The sequence below is a fragment of the Podarcis gaigeae genome, assembly GCF_964106915.1.
Source record: "Podarcis gaigeae genome assembly, chromosome: Z".
Taxonomy (NCBI): Eukaryota; Metazoa; Chordata; class Lepidosauria; order Squamata; family Lacertidae; genus Podarcis; species Podarcis gaigeae.
Genome location: NC_139691.1, coordinates 41,504,129 through 41,529,860, shown reverse-complemented (window position 1 = coordinate 41,529,860; position 25,732 = coordinate 41,504,129). Strand labels below are relative to the sequence as shown.

Genomic DNA, 25,732 nt, shown 5'->3' with positions numbered 1-25,732 from the left:
AAGATACCCTGGCAATTTTTGCAAAAATAAAAAAGGGTTTAAATGAATGATAATGCTACTAACAAAAAATAAAAAGTCCTTCTGTGGGGTGTGTGTTCTTCTTCTTCTTTAAAAAAAAGAAAACACCTGTGTGAATAATTCGGCAGAAGCTAGAGTCCTAAGCACACTCAAGACATTCCAGTTTCAATATGCAGCGTCTGTCTCCATCCTCCCAAGATAACCTTGCAAGGAATCACAGAACTAAACCAATTTGGAAACAAACAAACAAAGTAACTAGGGATTTCAAAGTCTGCAATGCAATGTACGTTTAATTTGGAGTAAGTTCTGCTGGGACTCCAAAGGGATTCATTTTTGAGAAAATGTGCTGTGTGGCTGCTAGATGTCCATAGGGAAGTGAAGACAAAACTACAAATTGCATGTAGCCCCACAGTTCTTTGGGGAAGTTTGCTCTGCTTTTAAGTGGAACACTGCTGGGAAGGTAGACGGGCTTCTAAAGCCCATTTTCGTTCAGACTGTATAGCTCTTGAAATTCTCTCCCCCTTCCCCGAGACATTTACCCCCTCCTGGGGAAATGATGGGAGTATTTCTGGCCACTTCCAAACTACCTGCTCATTGTGAGTTCATCCTGTTTTGTTTGCTGGGTGGCTGGACAATGCCAGCTATTAATTGGGCATTAATTCTGATTTGTTTGTTTGGAGGTTAGGTGACCTTGTGTCAAGCAAAAGTTGCCCCACACTTTCTAGTGCATATCCTGTCAGTTTCCTTATTGCAAAAAAAAAAAAAACCCACCTCTGGTTTGGGGTGGGGAGAACTGGGCTCACTGCACAAGAGCTCCAAATCAACTTGAACAGGGTACCCTGAATTTGCCAGTATGTGATTGAATTCTTACCAGAAAATAGAGACGGACCGGAAGCATCCTGTGCCTTTCCTCCAGCAAAGAGCTGGGGGAGGCATCTGTCCCTGGAAAAATAGCACAAAGGCGAAGTGTCCTTTGCCCTTGTGGTGTTTTTTCAGGAAAAGATTCCATGTGTGCTCATGAAAGTACTGGAGGTCTTTGAAGTCGTTCCTTCACCTGTGTTCCAGAAGGAACATAGCAGAGTGCTGATGGTAGAAATGTGTGTCTTTACTTCGCTGCACTTGCTGCAATGCTAAGTGGGGCAGGAGGGGGGAGAGAGAGATCTGTTACTACAGACTTCTGCTCTTGCCTCCTCATCCAGCAAGGTGTTCAGCTGTTTTATCTCAGTTCTTGGCAAATATTTTACCTTTTTCCAGCAAACAGCTTTTTCAGCAGGAATGGCATCTAATAATACGGTACTTAAAAAGACTTGTTTTCCTCTTTTTTTGTCCAATATGATTGCAACTAATGATAGTATTTATTTAACCAGACTAGTTTGTAGTGTCAAGCTGTTCTCAAAAAGCAGCTAACCCTGGTATGAGAAGGTAGGCGTTATCAAGCCTGTTATCAAGATGCCTGTCATTTTCCCAGAGCCTGAGTCAGCAAAAGGCTTAAAGCATTTTCCAAACTGTAAGCCGTTCCAAAGGAACAACTGAAATCAGCAGAAGGAGCTGCTTGCATGCTTGAAAGTTTGTGCTGCCAATAACTACCTTGGTGACCTGGATGGGCAAGTTGAGTGGCATCTGGAAACAGCCCATGAAGCATCCAGCAAGCAGCAATTTGATGAGTTACGAAACAAGGGCTGAGTGAAAATTGCTGTCGGTTTCACTGCCCCACTTGCAGGTAGTGTAATGGGGGAGCCCTTCCAGCAATTCAAGGTGTTGTTGTTTAGTCGTTTAGTCGTGTCCGACTCTTCGTGACCCCATGGACCAGAGCATGCCAGGCACTCCTGTCTTCCACTGCCTCCCACAATTTGGTCAGACTCATGCTGGTAGCTTCGAGAACACTGTCCAACCATCTCGTCCTCTGTCGTCCCCTTCTCCTTGTGCCCTCCATCTTTCCCAACATCAGGGTCTTTTCCAGGGAGTCTTCTCTTCTCATGAGGTGGCCAAAGTACTGGAGCCTCAGCTTCAGGATCTGTCCTTCCAGTGAGCACTCAGGGCTGATTTCCTTCAGAATGGAGAGGTTTGATCTTCCTGCAGTCCATGGGACTCTCAAGAGTCTCCTCCAGCACCAGAATTCAAAAGCATCAATTCTTTGGCGATCAGCCTTCTTTATGGTCCAGCTCTCACTTCCATACATCACTACTGGGAAAACCATAGCTTTAACTATACGGACCTTTATTGGGATGGCAGATAAAACTTAGCCAGGAGGGAAGTTCAGGAGGCTGACAATTGCCATTGCTTCCAATGAATAACACAGCAGGATAATGAAGAGTGTGTCCGCATAGCAACTTCTGTGGACTGCTTGTGCATGTGTGTTTTGCATAGCATCTTCACAATATCATCCTGTCCTTTGGATGAAAGATGCAAGGGACTGGTTCATAAGCTTTAGCACCTTCAAGTGTTCAAAACACTTCACAGCACAGGAAGAACCCCAAAAGGATCTTCATTGGGATGAGCATTTGGGTGCTTTGCTTGCTCCACTGGGGGGCTGTGTCTTGAGAAAAGCTGAGATCCCATTTTCAGGAGACAAGCCCACAATGGTTCTTGAACTGGCGGCCCAGGAGATAATCAGGCAACAGGTCAACTTGCCTGCCACCACCCACCTCAGGCCAAAAATGAGGGAACTTTCAGGAGTTTAGTCGTGCTAGCAAAGATACCTCTTAATTCTGATGGACTAAAGTAGGTCAGGTGGAACCTCAACACCTACTTATGCTCCCAAGTCAGGTAGTTTACCAGTCTGAGATGCAATTAGCAAGCTTATATGGAGTCAGAGCATTGGTCTAGCTAGTTCAATATTGCTTACACTGACTGGCAGCAGCTGTCCAGGGTTTCAGGATGGAGTCTCTCTATGCCCTACCTGGGGCCTCCTGCATGCAAACAGATGCTCCAGCACTGAGATGCAACCCTTCTTCCGCTTCTCAGCTCACTGATGAGTGCTGCTTGTCTGTTTTCTAACCCCAACTTTATGGAGAGCAGAGTCTGACACAGGGAAGCCACAGCCCAAGCAAAGAGAGACAGACACTCCTACCCAACCTCCCTCACAATGACCTCTGTAACTTGGCCCTCTGGGAAGAGAACCTTCCTTCGTTCTCACTCTGCCAAACACAAAGATACATTTATTGTGCACTATGAATTATGCACAATAAAATATTTCCAATGGAAATACAGCAGATATAGTGGGCCAAGGCTTTTTGTGCAACATGCAAGAATAATATCCCGGAATTTATCCAGTCAGGCATTAATGTCATCACAAATAACAGTCATCTAGGCAGACCTTGCTAGGCCTGCCTTGCATCTCTTGCTTATCGTTCAGCAGGAAATGGAAGTATTAACAAACAATTGATTGTCACAGCCCAATTCTGTCTGAGTTCTAGGCCAAAAGTGGGGAGAGAAAAAGAAAAATATAGAAGGGTTTCTTCTCCATTTGGCCACTGCAGAAGCTGACACGAATTTCAGGAGAGGGCAGCTGTATTTCTGGAAAGGGATTTAGTGGAACAACATCTGCTTTGCATGCAGAAGGTCACTGGTTCAATATCTGGCATCTCCATGCAGGAAAGACTCCTAGTTTGAAATCCCAGAGAACTGAAATTGATATAGACTATAGTGAGCTAGATGATCTGATTCAGTACAAGGCGGCTTCCTGTGCTCCTGTATCACCTGATTTATTTCCTTCTCTGTAGCACAGAAAACATAAAGGCAGAGAAACTGGACTGCACCATTGAAAAGAGGACCTTTTTAAAAGAAGAAGAATTGAAACATATGTTTGGGGAAGAAATATTGTTTGGAGAGGGTAACAAACCAAGGTTTTGCATCATGCCCAAACCATCTCTAGGAAGAGGGGAGAAATTTGATTCCATTTACATTTAAAGGAAACTTACCTAAGGTAATTATTTCAAAAACAAGAAGCCAAACAAACCACAAAATTCTTCAATTTTTACAGCGCAATTCCCCAGCCAAGTAATATGTACAAAAGTGCATACAGTAGCATATGCATATAAAGTGTGCATTTAAATTAATAGAATATTGAAAACAATGTAGAAAAATGCATTATATTTGGAAAAAATAGCTTTGCAAAAATGTGTACATTAGGCAACAATGCCTGGAAAAATGTAGAATAAATTCACACTAAAATGTTAATGAATTATCCTGAAGATTTTATATGTGTGTGTGTGTGAGAGAGAAACTGATGTGGAAATGTGAGAGGAAAAAAAATTGACAGATCATCTCATCTCATAGACCTCTACAACTGTAAAAAAACCTTCAGTGGGCATCTCCTACCTGAGCCACCACTGCTCTTTGCAAAGCTGGAGTACATGGGCTGGAGTTGCTTCCAGAACCTAGTCGACCATGTGAGGTGGCATCATGCCCAAGAACGGCTGCCCAGTCGAGATCAGTTTGGATACCATCACTCTTCTCACGCTTGCTCTCAGTCTGGAAACAAACCAACAGAGACAGACATATTCAACAAATTCAACAATGAGATGGGTGTCTGTTTTCCCCTGTTTTTGTTGAGTTGCCCTGTGTATAAGGAGATAAGGTGCAGACATCTGCAACATTTTCTTGCTTGCGTTTTCTATATTTGCTGTTAAATCAACAACGTGAAAATTCCAAGGGCTATCCGACAGCAATGGGTATGTAAATGAAATGGTGGCTTTGTTTGCCTTCACAGCGGAGACTGCCCCGCATCATGGGCATGTCATGAATTGTTCTAATGATCGTTGACCGTATGGGTTTTGACATCCTGTACCCATTTTATCTGATTATGGTTTTCGCCATGACCTATGGTTCAGACAAATCCATATATGATGTACCTGTGCAGGCTCCTGCCATTTTTGGATTTTATTTTGCCCTGGTAGCTCAGTACAGTACTGCTGTTATGGCTTAAGGCCAAAACAATAAATCTACTTACTTCTGATATTGCAGCTATGACATATGCCTGTCAGATACAAAGCCCTACTTTCTTCAGCTAGACTGCCCTGTGCATTTTCTCCTGGCTTCACCCCCTCAACCCGGTTTTAAATTCATTCTTCACTAGTTACCACAACTCCTCCTCCTATTTTATAATGATGCCAATTCAAAAGGGACTGCTAGATCAGCACTAGAAGTTAAGTAGCAATCATGGGATTCCCAGTTCTGTATCTGCACCTACCGTGATTGGAGGCGGAGCTGTTTGAAGGGGAAGTGGAAGGCAGGACATTGTGCATAACCCTTCCTTTCTGGTGTTGCTGCTGACTGGTGTGTGTGTTTATGATGGGGAAATGGCTAAGGATGAAGGGCATGAGGTGGAGAAGCATCAGGCAGGGGAAAGTGATATATTCCTTCCACCCGCTAATTCTCCCTTGCAGTCATCTTGAAAGGCTTCTCCATGGGAATCCAGGAACTGGTGAATAGCTTTTGCTTCTGCCCTTGGCTAGGCTAAGACAGGGGTAGAAAAGCTTTTGCAGTCCAAGCACCTCACTCTCTTATGTTCAGCTTTCTGAAGGCTGCATGGCATTGATGGGTGAAGCAGGGCAATGGGTGTGATTCCTACTTTTGTACAGTAGGCTTCATTCCAGCCAGTCAAATGCCATCTGTTTCTACACTTGCACACACCTTGTACACAGCAAGAGGCTTTATTGCTGTTCAAGGACACATTTCAGCCACCCAAAAGCACTCAGGGTGGGTGTGTTCCCCTCACATTCCCTCCAACATTTCTCTGACGAAAATAGGGATGTCTTTGTCATCACCATCCCTTTATTATGTATACCCCACCCATCTCGTAGGGTTGCCCCAGCCACTCTGGCTGGCTTCCAGCATCTATAAAAACACTATACAGGGCTGCCTTCCGATGTATTCTAAAGGTTGTAGAATTCTTATCTCCTTGGCTCAAAGGCTGCAAAACAGCATATCCTCCAGCATTTCTCCAAAGAAAACAGGGACGCCCTAAGGAAAAGTGGGACATTCCAGGATCGAATCAGAAACTAGGATGAACTTTGTAAATCCAGGACTGTCCCGGGAAAATAGAGACACTTGGAGGGTCTAGCCTCCAAGAAGAAGTGGCTTGGAGGAGATGCAGATTTCTGAGCACAGTTGGTGCTGACCTTTATAGCCCCTAAATGGCCTCGGTCCTGTATACCTGAAGGAGCATCTCCACCCCCATTGTTCAGCCCAGACACTGAGGTCCAGCACCGGGGGCCTTCTGGCGGTTCCCTCACTGAAAGAAGTGAGGTTACAGGAAACCAGGCAGAGGGCCTTCTCGGTAGTGGCACCCGCCCCGTGGAATGCCCTCCCATCAGATGTCAAGGAAATAAGCAACTATCCTACTTTTAAAAGACATCTGAAGGCAGCCAGTTTTTAATGTTTAATGTTTTATCATGTTTTCAATATTCTGTTGGAAGCCACCCAGAGTGGCTGGGGAAACTCAGCCAGATGGGCGGAGAATAATAATAATAATAATAATAATAATAATAATAATATGCCCAAGAGCTAGACAGAGAAGCCTGAAAGACAAGGCCTGAAGCCTGAAACCTTTAAGGTTTCTCTATGTGGCCCTTGTGATTTTCCACACCCCTTCTTTCCCAAATGCCCAATGGCTCTGCTTTGCCCCTTAACGTTTCCACCTAGCTGGAATGTATCCAGGGACTCTGATAAAGCCCCTAGCTTGAATGGATGGAGGACAGAAAGTGATGTGTGAGTGTGCACAGAACCTAGCCTCCTGTACAAAAGTAAAAAATTGCATTAGTTCATACAACCACTTTTGCCTCTGACCCCCCCCCCCCATAATGTTGCCCAGACAGGAATGCATCCATGCATCTGGAGAAAGATGATATTGTCACTGAATAACTTCTCTCCCCAAAAAATGCAGGCCCACATTTTATTTTATTTTTTGACATGCAGGCTGCCATGCTGTCCTCCAAGCAGATGGCGACAGCTTCCTTGTTAATATAACGCCAGGAGATTCACCTAAATGACAACCATCTTGATAAGAAGTAATTATTATTTCACTGGGGGGAAATGGTTTGAGTCAATGATTTTGTCCCTGTGAATCCTAACAACTCCCCTCCCTCCCCAAGCAAAATCGACATGGTGCCAAATGGGATTAAAGGAACTGAACAGGCAGAACCACAACGGCGGCGGCATAGCGTTGGAAACACACAAGGCACAATCAGCACTTGCAAGAGAAACTGCGTATTTATGTCAGGCCCAATTTGCTTCCTTTTAATGCCGCACACTTCCAACAGAGACTCACTGCCTACAACTGCTAATGTCAGAAATCCACAACAGTACATTTCGATTAAAATTTAACAGTAATGGCATGGACTAAATTTTACAATGCGTTTCATTCCAGTACAAAGAGGTCATTTATGGAATACATGTCAGCGACGCAGATGAATATTGGAGCTGGCATTTTGCGATGTGTGTTTCCCTCCCCTCGGGCTACAGATTTTTTTTTTAAAAAAAAAAAAGAGGAGAAAGTTGAAGCAATGAAGCAGAGCAGCATTTCCCATCCCTTAAAGCAGGATTGGCTAACCTGTAGTCCTCAAGCTATGCCTGTATTTCCAACTCTTACTATCACTGACCATTGGCCTTGCAGACTGGGGGATTGTGGGAACTGCAATCCAGCAATATCTAAAGGGCCAAAGGTTAGCCACTCCTGCCCTAAAGCTTAGAACAGGCATAGGCAAACTCCGACCCTCCAGATGTTTGGGACTACAATTCCCATCAACCCTAGCTAATAGGACCAGTGGTCAAGGAAGATGGGAATTGTAGTCCCAAACATCTGGAGGGCCGGAGTTTGCCTATGCCTGGCTTAGAACTACCCAACCAACCTCTAATAAGTCATTTATACTGACTCTTTGCTGAACTCATGATTTTGGGCAGCCCCCAAACTAGAGACCACCAGTGGCCTTTAACCAGAGAGTAGATCAGAGCTTTCCAAACTTTTCATGTGGGTGACCCACTTTCTTGATGTGCATCATTTTGTGATGAAATATTTCAGTTTTACTAGTAAACCGGAGGTTAAACTAACCTCTTTCCAGCCCTGGCAGGAGCACGGGGAGTGTTTCCATGACACACCAAAGTCATTCAGGTTTACTAGCAAACCGGAGGTGCACAAAATTCCTGAGCATCATCTACCCAAATGACTTCTGCAAGGAAGCCGAGCCATTCATCAAATTCAGTTCCCACCTATCTGTAGTATCTAATGAAAGAGGAGTTTCACCATTCTCAACCCTATTGCTGGCTAAGAATGGTGTTTCTCAGTCAGCTGCATTATCTAGACAAGAGGCCCGTCTTTATATATTCTGCACTCATTCACTTGAACACACACCCTGGATGCATACTGACAAACATCAACAATGATTAAAACCCACAACCCACCTTTCAGTATGCATTGAAAGTATACTTTAAAAAATTTATTACCCTAACTGGGAGTACAATAAGATTGTTCACTTAGTTCTCACTGAAGCGGTAAATTTCTGTCTCAGCTGTAAAATTCAGACTACTTGGGATGGGAAGGACTGATGTTTGTTTACTTATTTAAAACATTTTTTTAAAAAAATCCTACTCTTCATCTGAAAAAAGGCTTCCAGAGCACCTAACAATTATCAGTAATAACATGGGCCCTGCCACCGGTCCCTAATATAAAAAACACAACATAAATGGAAAAGGAAGAGAAAAAAAGTTAACATAGAAGCTGGAATGGAAAGCATTCAAAGGGAGGAGAAGTAAAAACTGCTCGTTTCTTTGCAGGCCTATCTCTCCCTCTGCTACAGCCTGATGAATGCTCTTCTATGTGCACACAAAGCACTCCATGCACTTAGAAATATAGCATATCAGGGATAGGCTTAGGCAAGAACACTTCTCCATGGCATGCTAGTTTTTTCTAGGCAGATTTTTTTAATTTCTTGCACGGAAGAGCATTCAGTCACTTCAGCTCACACTGAAGTGGTTGAATTCACACTGGTCTGAATTTCTACAGTTGTTCCCTCTAAGGCTACAACCATGAGGAAAGCAACAAATGAAGGATAAAGTGCGAGACTGGTTACACTACGCTCAGATTAAAGAAGTTTTTAAAAATGACAAAAAGTTAGGGTTCCAGGTGGAGAAATCGAAGTTGGAAACAGAACTGTTAGAACCTAAGACCAAGGTACTTTCAAGAATGTATAACTTGCTGTTAAAATGGAACACACAAGATGAAATGGTCAAATCGGCTATGATAAAGTGGGCACAGGATATTGGGTATAACATTATGTTTGAGGACTGGGAAAGGTTGTGGACCACTGGGCTGAACTTCACTGCATGTAATGCCTTGAAGGAAAATGTAATGAAAATGATATATAGGTGGTACATGACCCCAGTTAAACTTGCTAAGATATATCATTTGTCTGATAACAAATGTTGGAAATGTAAAGAAAATGAGGGTACATTCTTTCACCTCTGGTGGACTTGCCCTAGGGTGAAGGCCTTCTGGGAAATGATATATAATGAGCTGAAAAAGGTATTTAAGTATACCTTCACCAAGAAACCAGAGGCCTTCCTTCTGGGTATTGTCGGCCAGAAGGTCTTAAAGAAGGACAGAACATTTTTTATGTATGCAACAACGGCAGCAAGGATACTCATCACTAGGAACTGGAAAACCCAAGATCTACCCACACTGGAAGAGTGGCAGATGCAACTGATGGACTATATGGAACTGGCCGAGATGACTGGCAGAATCCGAGACCTGGGAGAGGAGAGGGTTGAAGAAGACTGGAAGAAATTCAAGATTTATTTAAAAAAACACTGTAATTTGGTTGAATGTTAAGAAAGGATGCTAGATCATAAATAATTGTGCACCACTAAATTAGAGGGAACTAAGATGACAAGTAAGTTGAGGAAAAATTATAAACCTATTGGAGAATTAACAGATTAGAGTTAAATGAATGTGATACAAGATTGTAAACAAGATGATAAATTGCAGGCAAGAATTGACAATGATGCAAGTGGGAGCGGGAGATGCGAGGGAGTCCAGAGAAGTTACGAAAGTATGTTATGATATATGTTATATTGTTTTTTACTTTTGCATTTATGTTTAAAAACTTTAATAAAATATATTTATAAAAAAAAGGAAAGCAACAAAACTCCTTAGCTTTTGTTTAAAGGTTTTAACCAGCTTCCTTTAGCTTCTTCAGAGGACGCCTGTGGATCTCAAGACCCAGATAGCTGTCCTTCTTCCTAACCCCTTAGAATTCAGGCTCCTAGAGCCTTCCATGTATTTGCAGAAAATGGCAAGCTTAGCTACCCACAAATGGTTTCTTCTACTTTTTTTAAGCACCTGTTTGTTTGTTTTTTAAAAAAGAAAACCAAATTCTTGGTTGAATTTCTGTATAGCCCAAACAACAATCCATTTGTCTGCAGCCTTGAAGTAGAAGCAAATGGTTACCAACCATGTGATAGCTTAAACCAGAGATGGGGAACTTTTTTTCCAGTCTAAGGGACAGAGTCTCTCCCAGGTAACCTTCTGGGAGGCTTGTATGCCTGTGGTGGGCAAACCAGAAGCAAATGTGAGTGCTGTAAGGGATGTGATTCTTACCTTTGTACAGGCTATGTCTCAGCCAAGTCAGAGGTTGCTGCAAATGTGCACATACACACATTCTCCAAACTGACATGCAAGGGGCATTATAATGGCTCAAGCTAAAAGTACGTGAGGAAGGTGCAGAGGAGAGCTAGAGATGCATATGGCTTGGGGAGAATCCCAAAGGCCATACAGAAAAACATCAAGGGCCATATTTGGCCCCTGAGCTTGAGGTTCCCCACTCCTGGCTTAGATAAACAGAGAATCTAATGGCTTCCTTTTTCTCCAAGTGAAATTTTGAGCATGTTTTAAAAATCCCACCTGCCCAAGCAGATCATTTTCAATCCAGAGAACAACCCATTCCCAGAGAGCTGCAATGTACCTCTTTGCTTGCACTGTTCGATGGGAGACGGGTTTGGGGGCTGAGGAGCTTCGGGGAATCTTTATTCTTCTGCTTGTGGTCATGTTGGAGAGAAAGCAGCTGTGTTTGATCTTTAGGAAGAGTCCGATGAAGCTTCTTGCCATGATGCACTTCTTCAACTTTTTTCTAGGGTGGGAAAGAAGCAAGAAAACACTGTGAGGAAAGAGGAACCCAAAAATTTATAAACCCAATGGACTTTTGGCTAGGTCTGGTGAACCATCTCTTCCCTCTAAGGACGTGTCCAAATGCCTGAATCAGGTGCAGGGTCTGATTCAGGAATTTGGAACCATGAGAACATGGTGGCTCAGAGTAGACATAGTGAGGACATGTGCCTAGTAGAATTCAAATAAGTAGGACCCACAACCAGGGATGTGAGGAAGCAGCAATTTCTGTCCTGCCCTGGGTTTGTTGCAATCAGCATTGCTTCCATTCCACTACAGTTCAGCTTCAGTTAAAACTTATGCTAACTGCCTTGCTACCCTCTGTGACTGAAACGTACGGAATAACCTGGAAAACCACCATCACCTGGGTTCCTCTTTTTTTTCTGTTCACCCTATTTGCTTCTGAATGCTTGGGAGAGGAACAGGGTTTTGTTTTTCCATTTTTCTTTCAGGCTTTACATCTCACATTTGCCACAGAAAATGTGGAGATTTTCTCTTCTGCAAAACTACATCCACACCTGATAATTTTCCAGTTTCTTGTCTCCTTCCACTTTGCTCCACTCATCTTCATGACTTTGCAGAACATCTTTATCCTTCTCCATTTTGTTTTGAGCTGCCTTGATCTCCGGACATCTCCTTTCGAAGTCCAAATGCTTCCGAAGCTCTTCTCTCTTCTGGTGCTAAACACATGCCAGGAAATAATATTGGTTTCATTTCATCTCCCATCATAGATTGCCCATAAAAGGAATTGCTATTAAAGTCATACTGCTGCTATGGCTAATTCTGTGCAAACATGGCTTTGAAAACAAGGAGACCCATGCTCTACAATAGCTACTAATCTACAAAAGCTGGAAATGTCTTCTCATCTTTATTAACTTGTGTTGACAAGCTAACTAGTAAGTGGTCTGAAAGAAATTGCCCTGAAGTATCCCAAAAGAGAACAGCTTTGCTGGGAACATCAAGATGCCAATGAACCCTTTGCTCTTGCCCTTGTGGTGGAAGCAAATACACCAGTAAGCCTTCCATCAACCAAAGTTTCCTGTTTCATCTGATCTGGGAAACTAGGGTTATTGGCTCCAAAACAAGCTGGGATATGGAGGTGTTGGGTTGAAGTTGGCTTCATAACCTTCATTAACCAAACTTTCCCAGTTCAGGTGAACTGTAGTCAGCTGAAGTGATCCTAGCTCATTTGCTTCCATCACAAAGTAGGCTACATTTGTGGCCACAAGATTCATTCATACATTGGCTGGTTAAACCAAGATGTGATAGTTTAAACTAGTTCATTGTCACTCATCAAAAAGTGTGAGCACTAACAATAACATTTATAAAGATAGGAGTTCAGTTCTGTAAGTGACCTACCTCAGCCACCAGTAGCCTTGCTCTAGAACAGAGTTTGGAATAGGGGCAAATTACACCAGCACCATTTACTCTAGTGTAACCTGCACTTGCTTCCTATATTTTGGATGGCTCTGCACACATCCCTCCAAACCGAGACAAAGTTTATACACATAAAACAGCATTCCCTGCTACCTCTGTCCAGCAGTGGAGAACCTGTGGACCTCCAGATATTGTTGGACTAGAACTTCCATCACACTTGATTATTGGCCATACTGGCTGGGGCTGATGGGATTCTACCTGGAATCTGGAGAGCCACAGATCTGCCACCCCTGCCTCTGTCTTTCTCGCCTCCACCTGCTGCCTTGCCAATATCAAAATTCAGACCATAAGCACCTTGGGGTCCACGGCTTGGCCTTTTTGCTATGATTTGCATAGGGTCACACTTAAGCCACTCTGCATATGTGCACTGCCAACACTAAATAATAGCAGGAATCTGTTTAAAAACATCTGCACTGTACATTTAAAGAGGCATTGTACCTCTTAAAATGGTCACAGCTTCCTCCAAAGGATCATGGGAACTGCAGTCTTTAAAGGTGCTGGAAGTTGTTAGGAGATCCCTCTTTCCCCCTTCACAGAACTACAATTCCCAAGTTCCCTGGGAAGAGGGGCTAACTGTTAAACCACTCTGGTTTACAGTTCCCAGGATTCCTTAGGGGAAGCCATGGCTGTTTAAAGCATCATGATGATGCTTGAGATGGAGTGCAGATGGGGACACAAGAAACATGGCTTCCTTTCTTATTTGATATTTGTAATGCAGTACTACTGTCATGCAGGAAAAAACAAACAAATCTGAATCCAAATCGTACATCCTCCAACTTTTTCCTCTGCAGCTTTTGTTCCACAATCCGTTTCTGCCTTTCTTCCGAGAGCTGCTTTTTGTACTTTTCCTGGTCTTTAAGCTGCTGCTTCTGGATCTGCTGCTGTCGCTGAGGTTCGGAATGGCTTTTGTTCTCTTGCTGAAGCCTCAGGAATTCGCGGCGGAGGGTGGATTCACCAGGGAGATTAACAATGGAGCTTAATTTTTTTTCAAAAAAAGAGGAAATATCTGTTTGACTAACCATAATATTAAGGCGACAGAGCAAACATAGTGCCACTGGGGAAAAGCTTGCTGTCCTAGCTTACAGAAGAAGAATGTTCCAGGAAAAAAATAATCACAGAATCTCTCTCCCCCACCAGCTCTCCTCTATATTTACAATGCCTCTGTTTTAACAACACTTCAGAATCCAGGCTAAAGCTGATTATCTGTTTGTTCACTGGAGATTTTACTTCACTGTTGCCTTCCCAAAACAAATTTTAGCATCTGTTCACACTTTATATTCATCAGCAAACACCGAATGGGAACAAGAGACAATTCAGATATATATATATATATATATATATATATATATATATATATATATATGAGTTTTCATGGAATCCCATTTTGATGGCAAGGGACAGGGGGAGCACCAGGTCAATGCTTCAAATTCTAGTGGAGTTTCCCTCAGATTTTAGCAGCCGAAGTAAGAAAGATATCCAGCATGATTATTTTGTTTATTAGGAGTAAGAGCTGCTTCCTCTATTTCCATAGAATCCTAAAACTGCTTACCTGGTAGTAAATGTAATTTAACTTAGTGGGATTTGCTTCAAAGTAGGCATAGTTGCACTGTGAGCTTTTAAAGCCTGGCAAGCACAACCCCAGCCTCCTCAACTCTTCTGCAATTCCCTCAACATGGCAAATCATTGGGGCTTACTTCTGAGTAGGCCTATTTGGTTGAGGGGCTTGGTTGGGTCACAAACTCTGTGTCTTCCTTTCTCAGGAAGAAGAGGAGCTGTAGCTCCCTCTTCTCTGAGCGAGATAGATATGGTTGCTGTGAACCAACCCTGCTCACTGCATCTGTATCCTTCAGGGAAGAGGGAGAAATAGTGACCAGACGTGGCTGACAGGTCTGAGTGCCTTTTCAGCCAGCTGCCTTTCTCCTCTTCGCAGTGGCAGCGGCGGACTGTGGGTGGTGGCAGGCGTGGACCAGAGCCTGCCACCTGAGATGGTAGCCTTATCAATGGGCCTCAGTGAGTGCCCAAACATGCCAACTCCTGATACTGGCCCTATGTGGCTCCTTCTTCCAGGGGAAGAGTTTCCAGGCCCCCTGTGCAGGCAATCATGCATGGGAAAGAGCAACTTAATTCTGCCGCTCTATCCAAAATAAGAACACATCACAAGGAAATGACTCCAAAAATTGCTCTGGAAGTGTACAGATCAAACTTTGGAGTCATCTCTCTCCTGGGTGCAACCCAGATCTTATCTACAAATGCAAAATGTAACCTTGGTTCTCCTTCATCTTCATTCAGCTCATCGGCTTCTTCCTCACTTCCACTGTATTCATATTCTGTTTCATCTGAAAAAAGAAGGAAAACCAAATCTAGCTAGGAAACTTGACTGCTTCGTGTGTTACAATCTGCCCCCACATTTATTGCAACAAACGCTGGAAACTGTCAAACATTTTAAACATACGAGCATTCACTTGTTTTCTGCTTAAATGCTATATTATCTGATTTTTTATCTTACTGATCTGTAATGATGATGAAGTCTTGTAAACACCTAATTGCCTAATCAATCTTTTACTAATATTATATGTAGCTATAGTCAGCTCTCAGTGAAGTCCTACTTCAGTTAAAAAAACACAGCTTCACACACAAGCTATTTCAGGCACACAGCTAAAAATGCAGTATGTGAATGCTTTGAATGCAACCATCACATTTGCAAAACTGTCTATCAGGTCGTGTGCTAATCAGGGAGCCAGAGTTGAATGTGGCTCCCTTCTGAATGTACATTCAGGGGCAAACCCAAGTTGGTCAAAGCATAATGTGTGAAGGTAAAGCTGGGACAGAATCCTGTCTGAAATTCCGGAGAGCTGCTACCGTTCAGTGCAGACAATACTAAGCTAGATGGACCAATTATCTTCTCAGTATAAAGCCGCTTCTTATGTTCCTTTGTTCTCTTCCATGCAAAATTTTGCTAAGGTTAACAGGGAGGAAGCTGGCAGCAATGTATTTATTCAGTTGATTAATTTCATGAAATTGACACACCTCTTGATTGTAAAAAGCCTCAAAGCGTTTTACAAAAGATAAATCAGTAAAGTCAAGAAAAAATTAAAACCCCGCTTTAAAACATACAAAAGCTAAAATACCAAAACAAATAAAAATTACCTCACCACCTGGGTAGGCTTGTCTAAACAAGAATGTTTTTAGTAGGCACCTGCTTGATCTCAAGAGACAGGGGGTTCCAAAGTACCACACTAAAATCTCATTCTGACAAATGTGGAACAGGTATTATGTAGTCCCTGCAGCAGTGCCAATTCTCCCAACTGAAGTGGTTGAATTGGCACAGGTTCGCTAAGGCCAGTGGTGTAGCGTGGGGGTGCAGGGGGGCCCGGCCGCACAGGGCGCAAAATCTGGGGGTTAGGGTTAGGGGGCGCAAATCCATGGGTTTGGGGGCGCAAATCCACGGGTTAGGGAGTGCAAATTACTTGCCTTGCCCCGGGTGCTGACAACCCACGCTACGCTACTGGCTAAGGCGATCCCATAGGTAATCTGGTCCCAGATTATTAAGCTTTAGTCCTTACCTTTCTCTCCCTTCTTCTTCCTGGTCCTATCTAGATGGTCTTTTAGCAAGATGCGCACCTGTCGTTCATTCTGCATGTCTCTGATAAAGGAATGTTTAAGCAGGGTATCTGTTGCTGGGCGATGCACGTAATTCTTAACCAAACAGGTGTCCACAAAGTTCAGAAATTTCTTTGACCTAAAAACACAACAACAACCTAAAGACTTCTTTTCACTCAGGAATTCTCCCTTGCAATTCCTCAAACAGTTTAGAAGAATATCTCAGCAAGTCTAAACTACTGCAAGGCACTCTATGCGGGGCTGCCCTTGAGACTGTCCAGAAGCTGCAGCTGGTGCAAATGCAGCAACTGGACTATTGTATCGCATCTCCCATCATGTACGCATTACATGGCTCCTAAAGGAGTTGCATTGGCAGTCCATAAGCTGCTGGGCTTTGGTTTTGACCTACAAAGTCCTAAACAGTTTGGTACCAGGATCCCTAAATAAGAACTCTCCCTCCTTACTGCCTTGCACTATTGCAATGACTGATGAGGCCCTCTTGGTTGCACTGTAACCTTTGGAAATTCAGTTGGCGGCAATCAGAAAGTGCCCCTATCATGGAGCTATCTCACTTCTGAGCTTAGGCGTGTGCATCAGATTGGTGTCTGCTACTACATTCCATGCTACCTGCTCAGGAGATGTCAGGGATTGACCTTGGGGCCTTCTGCATGCAAAGGGTCATCTACACTGGCAGTCCTGTACTATACCCCTGAGTCACTCCCTTGCACTGCTTTAATGTGAACCATGTCTGCCGTTGCAACAAGGGACAAAACTTCCAGTGCAGATAAGAGCTTGGAAGGAATCAATACGATCACAATATCTGGGATGCGTAGAAAGATTTCAATAGTCTGAATCGAAACACCTGCCAAAATTTTGCTCCAAGCCAGCATATCAATGACTACTAGCTACGATGGCTATACAATACCTCTACTATCAGAGGCAATATGTTGATGGAAACCACAGGTGGGCAGAGTGCTGTTTCACTCATGTCCACGATGCAGGTTGGTCCCTGTGGAAACAGGAAGCTAGGCTAGATGGACCACTTATGTTCTTAACAAGTTAGCATTTATTGACATTTAAGGGAAGCCTCTTACCATTTTCTGGATTTCAGTTTTGGGGGAGGGTTCCGTGGAATGAGAAACAGAGCCCTCATGGGATGCATGTCACACAATGCTGCAAGAAGAAGAGGAAGAACAAGCACACATATGCAATCTGTTAAAATGGATGCCTTCAGCCTGGCTCTCTCAATCCTGCCATCATTTGATTTCTCTATATTTGAATGCATTACATGCTTGATGAGAACATGTGAACAGACTTTGCTGAAAAGCACTGGGTTGGATCCAGACTTAATCATACAGTACTTGCAACAGCACCAATGGGATTTAGGTTAGTCATGACTCACAAGTCCCATTGATTTCAATGGGCCTGCTTTAGGTATGACTAAGTGTGTTCTATTATGTACAAGGCAATCTGAAAATGCTCTCTATGTTGTTCTAGCTGTGATGTCACCTTCAGACAAATGCAAGTTCCTCATGAGTTAACAAACAGCACACAACATTTCATGAGCAACTCACATGCCTTAACTAGCCACTGATGGCAGCAAGATGAATGTATAAACTGGCTCCACTTATAAGGCTTGAGTTTCTGACTGTGTGACATAATGTGAAAATCGCCACTGTGGTGCTTGATCCATGTTGTCCCAAGTCTTCACTAGATGTTATAGCTATCATGTGATGAACATGCATATGTGAGCCAGCCCTTCCTCTCGCTACATGCTTGGCTCTTCTAGCAAGCCAAATGCATTTCCAGTTCTTACTTTCTGCATTTTACTCCACTGGCTGGAGTCTTGTTATTTTGTAAGATTCTCTGTGTCATTTATCATGGAAAACCACAGCCTTCACAGCTCCGGGAGGGGTGGGTGGGAGAATGGGATTTGTGGAACAGGCAAGTATGTTGCCAGGGGTGAATTTAGGGCTGTGTGCTGGGCTTTGGGAAGGAGGTGTGAGGCTCCAAAAGGGGTTTAGAGTCCTTCCACCCCCTTCCCAAAGCCTAGTTAGCACTTTCCCAGCTTGGTGAAGGAGGTAGGAGAACTCTAGGACCCTGCCAGAGCCTTTGTGCCTCCTTCCCAAAGCCAGACGCACCCTTACCCACCTTTGGGATGGCAGTGTTAGGGTTGCCAGTGGGAGGGGGGAGTTTGGGCCTTGCATAGGGTGCCTTAGTACCCTAGTCCACCACTGATGTTGCAATGGTGTTCCATCACACAATGGCTTCAAAAGGGTTGGGTGGAAATTGGCTGCATGAATGAGTAGCAAAAAGTTCCTTGCTTTGAGCAACAGTGCTGCTGCTGCTGCTGCTGCTCTCTGTGTGTGTGTTTACCTCTAGTTACAAATAAATCTATTATTCGGTTTAGTAACCACAAGGACAATTTACTGGAGGCTATGTAAACTTAGAAATACACATATTCAGCCAATGTTCTACATTCAACAAGGGCACTGACATTAAGACTGAACATGTTATAGAAGGCAAAACAAAACTAAACTTACGAGGAGCCCCTTCGGCCATCTCGATAGCTGTGATTCCCAGTGACCACAAGTCACTCTAAAGGAAAACAGACAATGCATAAACATAAAGGGACAGTAGAGAGCAGGTTGGCACCACTTAGGGCCTACCAAATTGAATGCAACTCAACCATTGCATACGGATGGGCAAATGTGCTGATTTCACTTTATCTTTTTCTCATTTTTCCAATTTTAAGTTAAATTAACCACATTCACACACCAGTTTGCATTTTTTTAAAGGTCCTCGTGAAAATTCATCAGCATATTAGTGCAAATTTCTTCTAATAAATACATTTATGAATGCAATTTTGCCTAATATGCACATTTTTTCAGAGCAATTTTTCCTAATACAATGTATCTATTTATGTTATTTCCATTCATGTATGCACACTCTGCTTTAGTGCATCCATTTTTGTACACTTCACCTTTCTGGAGAACTGCACTGCAAATTTCAGAGAAGTGCAGATTCCAAAGGATGGCTGTGCTTTGGTTTCTGAATTGTTTCAGAAAGTGCAAATTAGGTGGGATCAACTTTAAATGTAAACTAAATCAATCCTCTCCCATACCTACCAATGTATGGGTATAGGGATAGGTTACAAAAATCAAAAAATTGTCCAGTAGCACCTGAGACCAACTAAGTTTGTTCTGGGTATAAGCTTTCGTGTGCATGCACACTTCTTCAGATATAGGGATAGCTGTTCAATCCTTTAAAGCCTACTTTCACTGGCAATTACTTAGGGTTAACCCCAGAAAGAGTGTTTAATTAAGGAACAATAAAAATAAATTCTCAGGTAAACTGAAATCTCTAATGAACAGGATCAGAGCTACTAATTTCCTAAACCCATTCCCACCCAAGCAAACCACTTCCATCCTCTCCCAATTGTCAACTGTCACTTCCCAACTGTCGTAAGTCTTAAAATGTTATACTCCTAGGGCTCTTCTCCTTCCTTTTCCCTCTCATCCAAACTCAGTCTATTACAGCAACAAAACACCTGCTTATTCTGTTCATTGGCCAAGGTTTTAAGTGAGAGCAAAGTGACCGAAGGGGAATCAGAACTGAGCAAGAAAACAGAGGGAGAAAACAGCAGTGAAGGTGTGATGTGATCAAAACAAAAAACAGGGAGCTGACTTTAGATACAGAAGGGATGCTGTGGAAGAAATAGCTGTGGTCTGGAAGGCGGTGTAGGGGACAAAGGAGGGCTGGATACAGAAGAGTACATAAGGCAATATTTATGAGGTGGAAGACTGTTGTGGTGCAGATCACAGTGGTTGATTTCAAGAAGTGGAGGGAAAAAACAAACATCTTTGTTTCCAGAGCAAAGAAAAAAGTGAGAACAAAGCATGTTTTGGCCAAAGTGCTTGGAGAGGAGGTGGGCAGGAGGTCAGCCAGCAGCAACAGGACTTACTCTGTAGTCATATGTTGACTCTGGGTTTTCATCACAAGCAATGACCTCCGGTGCCATCCAGTAGGGGGTCCCAATGAATGTGTTCCTTCTGCCAATTGTCCTGTCTAGTTGGGCACTCACTCCAAAATCCACTGCAAAAGCCAAGCAGGCACAAGCAATGAAGCAAGCAAGGGGTGCGTGGAACCACACAGCTGGTTGCAAAAAAGCAGAGCACGACCACAGGGAAGGGCCCTCATATGCTCCTGGTGACATGCAGCTGAATGCATGAACTGAATCCAGTCAAAACATTGTGCTTGAGGTGATGAGGAGGAATAAAATGCTCAATTGCTCAAGCAATTACATTGTCTCATGTCCAATGTACTGCTAAGTTAAAAGTCATTCAGTTATATGCTTGTTCTGCTGGTGAAATGTTTTGCACTAGCGAAACACCGTTGCACAACCAACCTAAGCAGGTTGCTGGTAACTTTGTTGTGCAATAGATTGCACAATCTGTTGCGCCAGTTTCTGATAGTGCAGCTATTGCAATGTAGCTATTGCACTGGTTTCTGCTCTTGCATAACAATAAAACTTGCATTAGCTGAAAATGAACATTGGATAGAGCCCATGTAATTGAGACTGATTAAAAACTTGGTCCAAGTGAATCAGGAAGGTGTTTTTTTTTATAAAAATGTTAATGCTTTTTAGAAATGTAAGTACTTATAACTCCACATTCTAAGAAGAGTCATTCCTCTTCTCTTAGGCAGGAGGGAATCACTTTTCAAAAACCCTCTTAGAATGGACATTCCTAGTTCTTCATCACACAATGATGCTTCTTGCATGTTTTTGAAGGGTGAGAATGTCTCTTCAAATGCCCTCCTTTGAAGAAGCTTTCTTCTTTTGCACATGAGGGAGTATCTCTTTAGAGATGGTGCCTGTTTTGCATATGTAGGCATCATTTTGAAAAGTAAAAATGCATCTTCCCTCTTCAAAACTAATGCTTTTCTTGCCCACACATTTATTTGTATATAATAGATCTAATTAATCAGTTAGGAGGACAGACAATGGCTTAACATATGCAGATATAGGCTTCAGTTAGATGTAATGGAAAACCATGGTTTCCCACTATGGCAAGAAACAATGGCAAGCCTGAAGCTAATGCATTCCCTCTCTCCTGATTTGTACTATCAAGGAAGAGGAGCTTCTGATTTTAAGTAAACCAAAGTTCCCTGTAACGTGCAACCTTGGGGAACTATGGCTTGCTTAAAGTTCGAGAGCAAGTCAGGATTAGAAACCATGGTGTGATCCTGGCTTGTTCCCCTAGCTATAATTAAATCAAACAGTCCTTTGATTTAGGACATCACAAGGAACTGTGGCTTGGTTAAAACTGTAAATTGATGCTTCTAATCTCCTCACAGGCACAAACAAGGCAGAGAGGGAAGCATGTAAGCTGAAGGTTCACTACACGTGTGTGTGTGTGTGTGTGTGTGTGTGTGTGTGTACAAAATAAAGTGAAAAAAGAAGAACCAAGTTGAATATCTGCTAATTTATACATGCTTCTTATAAATGCTAATACATATATGATTATTAATAATTTACTATATTCTGTATAAACTTATTCCAAATATAAATATATTTATCTATACAAAGTCTGCGGCTATAAGCAATCCGTTCATATGTTGCAAGTGCCGCCACATATTATTCTCACTGTGGGAAGCCATGGGTTCCTGTTGTCCCTGAGCTGAGCTCGTGCAACATGCACTTCATCTGATATAAGACTAAATATTCTATCTGTGGTGTTTGAGCTGCTTTGATCACTCATGCTGCCTACAACACTTGATAGTGCGGGTGTCAAATTATAGTCAAGCTGTCAAATTATGTCGTCAAATTATGGACATGCATATGTGAGCAAACCCTGAGGACAAAGGTTTAACAACTCCTTAAATCACTCTTCAGACTCCATCTCTAGTCTCACTGAAGGAGCTACAGGTGATTTTCTTTGCTTGATGAGAAAGCTTAACTATATGCTTCCAAGTGTGTATTACAAAGAAAGAAATAAAGAAAAATTAAAGGGAAAGGTGCCATCCCCCTAAAAAAATATAATTCTCAATAATTCCGTATCTTCGTGACAAGTGATGGGTGGATCTGCCTCTTTCCAGGCCACAGACATTTTTGCTGGCATTCATTCCCAAATCCATTCTGCCCTGTTTTCCTTAGTTAATCTTATATTCTCAAATTTCAATGAGTGGATATGCAAAGTCATATTTATATAGTGGTACCTCGGGTTACATACGCTTCAGGTTACAGACTCCGCTAACCCAGAAATAGTACCTCGGGTTAAGAACTTTGCTTCAGGATGAGAACAGAAAATGGGAGGTCCTATTAGCTAAAGTGGTGCTTCAGGTTAAGAACAGTTTCAGGTTAAGTACAGACCTCCAGAACGAATTAAGTACGTAACCAGAGGTTCCACTGTATATGTATTTTATTTCAATGTATGCATTTCTTAATGTATGCACCTTAGCGCTTTTAAAAAGGCTTTTTGAGCTGAGAACTGCACTACAGAATTCAGAGATGTGAGGAATCTGATTACATTCTGAGCCCCACATTAGTCTGGGGGCTGTGGATCAGGGTCTGCTTGCCTCAAAATTCACAAATGTGAAATCCTTCAAGTGTCCCTATTTACAACACTACAGTTACCTCTGAAGCTTCGTTACTCGTTGTGCGTTGTAGCGGCAAGGGATGCATTCAGTAGCACATAACAGTCCCCATCAAAAAAGACAAGGAACACATACCCAGCTTCACTTCAGCATTTTCTGTCAGGAGCACATTCTGCCCTTTAATGTCTCGGTGGATAACATGATGAGCATGTAAGTGTGCTAATCCCTGGAAGATAAAAAACAAACAAACCACACTGAGCTATCTTGCCCCTTCCTGCTTCTATTCAAACTAGACAACAAAGCTCGTAACTTGGGTGAGGAAATGACCTCTCCCACTGCCTCATTCATTCATCATCTAAAGATAATCATCTGGGGTGGGTAGTGGGAGGGAGGTCCTTGTAATAAAGAACACATTGCAATGCAGTTGACTGTATGGTGACTTGCCCAATACTGTTGACATTGTGCACTGTCTAGATAGGCTAAGAATAAGGACCTAAAAACGTAAGAACAGCCCTGCTGGATCAAGCCAAGGCCCATTTAGTCCAGCATCCTGTTCTCACAGTGTCCAGTGCCAGATGCTCTGATGGGAAGCCCAAAATCCTCAGCAAGAGGACCAATAACTCAGGGAGATGACAGCACCCATGGCACATGCTGGCACCACTTACGTTGAAAAATACAGATTCTAGAAGCAAAATTTAGGTTGCTAGGTAAGATGTTTGTTATGTACTGAGTTGAATAGGATCCAAAAAGCAGCAGTCTGATTGGTCCTAGAACAATAGGATTCAGAATGCAGAAGTCTAATTGGTCCCAGAACAATAGGATCCAGAATGCTGATTGGTTCGCAGGAGCCACCCAATCCAGCTCCAGGTGGAAGTGAATCCGCAACCTGATTGGCCTACAGGAGAATCCCGGAATTAGCCAATCACGTGGGCCCATTGTGTAAATAATGTATATAAAGCAGACATTTTGGGGGAACTTCCATTCCTTGCACTATGAGCTGAATAAAGAGCATGGAATCCACACTTGACTCTGAGTATATTTCAATATTGCAGTTCTCTGAGGTTTAGTTTTAAGAAAGGGTGCTACCTCCATGCATGGGGCCAGCTGCTCTTCTAACAGTACTGTCTGGTTTCTGCCTCCCCTCCTCACAGACTGCCATTCCATTGCCACAGAACAAGCTCACTGGGCTACATGGAATCCCCACTTTCTCCTCTCTTTCCTGCTTCTGAAAACATCAGAATTCCCCTGAAGAGTTGCTGATAACTTCCTCATTTTCCAGTAGCTCCATAGGCAAAGTCATCATAGCATAGCTCTTGAGTTCACACTTAGTACGTATGACGGTGTCAGATGCATGCCATCCCAAGTCTGACTCAAACAAAAATTATTTTTTGCTTCTGTATTTCATGGAGGTGACTCCTACCCTGAGAACTTCTCTGCATATATATGCAATCCAGTCTTCTTTGAAACAGTTTCCTTTTGTCTTCTTCACCAAATCTGTCACAGAACCAGCTCCACAATACTCCATCACCAGCTGGGGAAGAGCAAAAGCACAGTTATTTATTGCTGAAAAGAAGAAATTTAAGTAACAGGTACATTATTATTATTTACCTGGCTGCAGTTAAATGCAACATTTTATTTATTTATTGGTAAGATCCTCCCCTATTGTGTGGGCAGGTGGTCCCTCCCCCTACCCGGCCTGATCACCTTGGCAACGCCTTTCTAGGTGGGATTGGGCAACTGGCTGAGGTAGGCGGAGACCTCCAGGTATCCCACCTGGGGGGAGGCGAAGCCAAGCCTGAGCTAATGGTGCCACATAGGGTCCAGGGGACTGTGCGCGACCACACAAAGGGCGCCCCCCATTTAATGTGGGGAGCAGTCATTACTTTAATTTAAAGCAATTTGCTTAAGGTTTGACCAGTGTCCATTGGTTTACCTGCCATGGCTTCAATATTGTATGCTGTTGGGTTTTGTGGTTTTATCCTGTTTTTACTGTTTTCTCATATGATGCCCAGAGAGCAATAGCTACTGAGTGTCTAATACATTTAGAAAATAAACAATCACTGCCCCTGGGAGACAAACTGTGGTTTCGGCATGCCATCTGAACTGAGTGCATGTTAGCTTCCTGTGCATGTATGGCTGAATAATTACTGTGTTCCTAGCACTTGCCAAGCGAATCTAATGCCTGGCAAAAGGGTGGGGACCACTATGTTGTTATTCCATGCCATCTCAAATAATGAATGGGCTGGATCTGCTTTAGAAAGTGACTGTTCAAGGATGGAAGAAGAGCATCTTTAAGCTCTTGTTAATACTAGAATTTGACCAGTTCTTAATTTTGGAGTGTCATCCACTTGGTCTTTAGGTATCACTTTTGCCACAGGTACCAATCAAGCACACAAAACAAACCCTGTAAACTAATTGGCAATTATTTTCAGCACATTTACCAGGTTTATTTATTCATCATCAGCCATTTTTTTACCATGCCTTTTAGCCACAAGAGCTCCCAAAGTGACTTGTCTAAAATCAGTTAAAAGAAACACACACAAGCCAGTTCCTGCTTGCAATCTAAAAGACACAACACATAAAGAAGAAAGGATGAGGAGGGAAGAGGAAAACACACATATTCAGACCCCAGTTCGTAAAAGCTCCATAGAAGCTCTTATAAAGACCATCTGGAATGGAAAATGTTCAGAGAGAAGAGGAGGGACCAAATGAAGCTGGTCTCTCAGCCAAGCTGATGGTGAAATCTTGCTTTCCATCTGCCTGAAGAAATGGCTGTTGCTAGATGACAGCTGAGGACAGAAAGAACCAGATGGAGCAGGCGCCTTGGGAGAGCCATTGAAATTGCCTTGCCTCTCTCTCTGCTACAGCCTGATGGAATGGCTGCTGGTCAACGATATTAAAAACAAACATACTCATGCAGAC

General features: G+C 42.9%; 1 protein-coding gene across 1 annotated transcript in view; it reads right to left on the bottom strand.

Moving 5' to 3' along the window:
* Positions 1-25,732, bottom strand: part of NRK (Nik related kinase) — a 126,859-nt gene that overhangs the window by 66,775 nt on the left and 34,352 nt on the right. The window contains exons 5-15 of the mRNA XM_083722718.1: positions 24,231-24,341; positions 22,946-23,036; positions 20,178-20,308; positions 18,757-18,811; positions 17,308-17,386; positions 16,177-16,352; positions 14,877-14,949; positions 13,381-13,588; positions 11,695-11,856; positions 10,977-11,141; positions 4,339-4,491 (exon numbers count right to left, since the gene is read on the bottom strand). Coding sequence (XP_083578844.1) covers positions 4,339-4,491; positions 10,977-11,141; positions 11,695-11,856; positions 13,381-13,588; positions 14,877-14,949; positions 16,177-16,352; positions 17,308-17,386; positions 18,757-18,811; positions 20,178-20,308; positions 22,946-23,036; positions 24,231-24,341 — 1,404 coding nt within the window. The remainder of the gene's footprint in view (positions 1-4,338; positions 4,492-10,976; positions 11,142-11,694; positions 11,857-13,380; positions 13,589-14,876; positions 14,950-16,176; positions 16,353-17,307; positions 17,387-18,756; positions 18,812-20,177; positions 20,309-22,945; positions 23,037-24,230; positions 24,342-25,732) is intronic.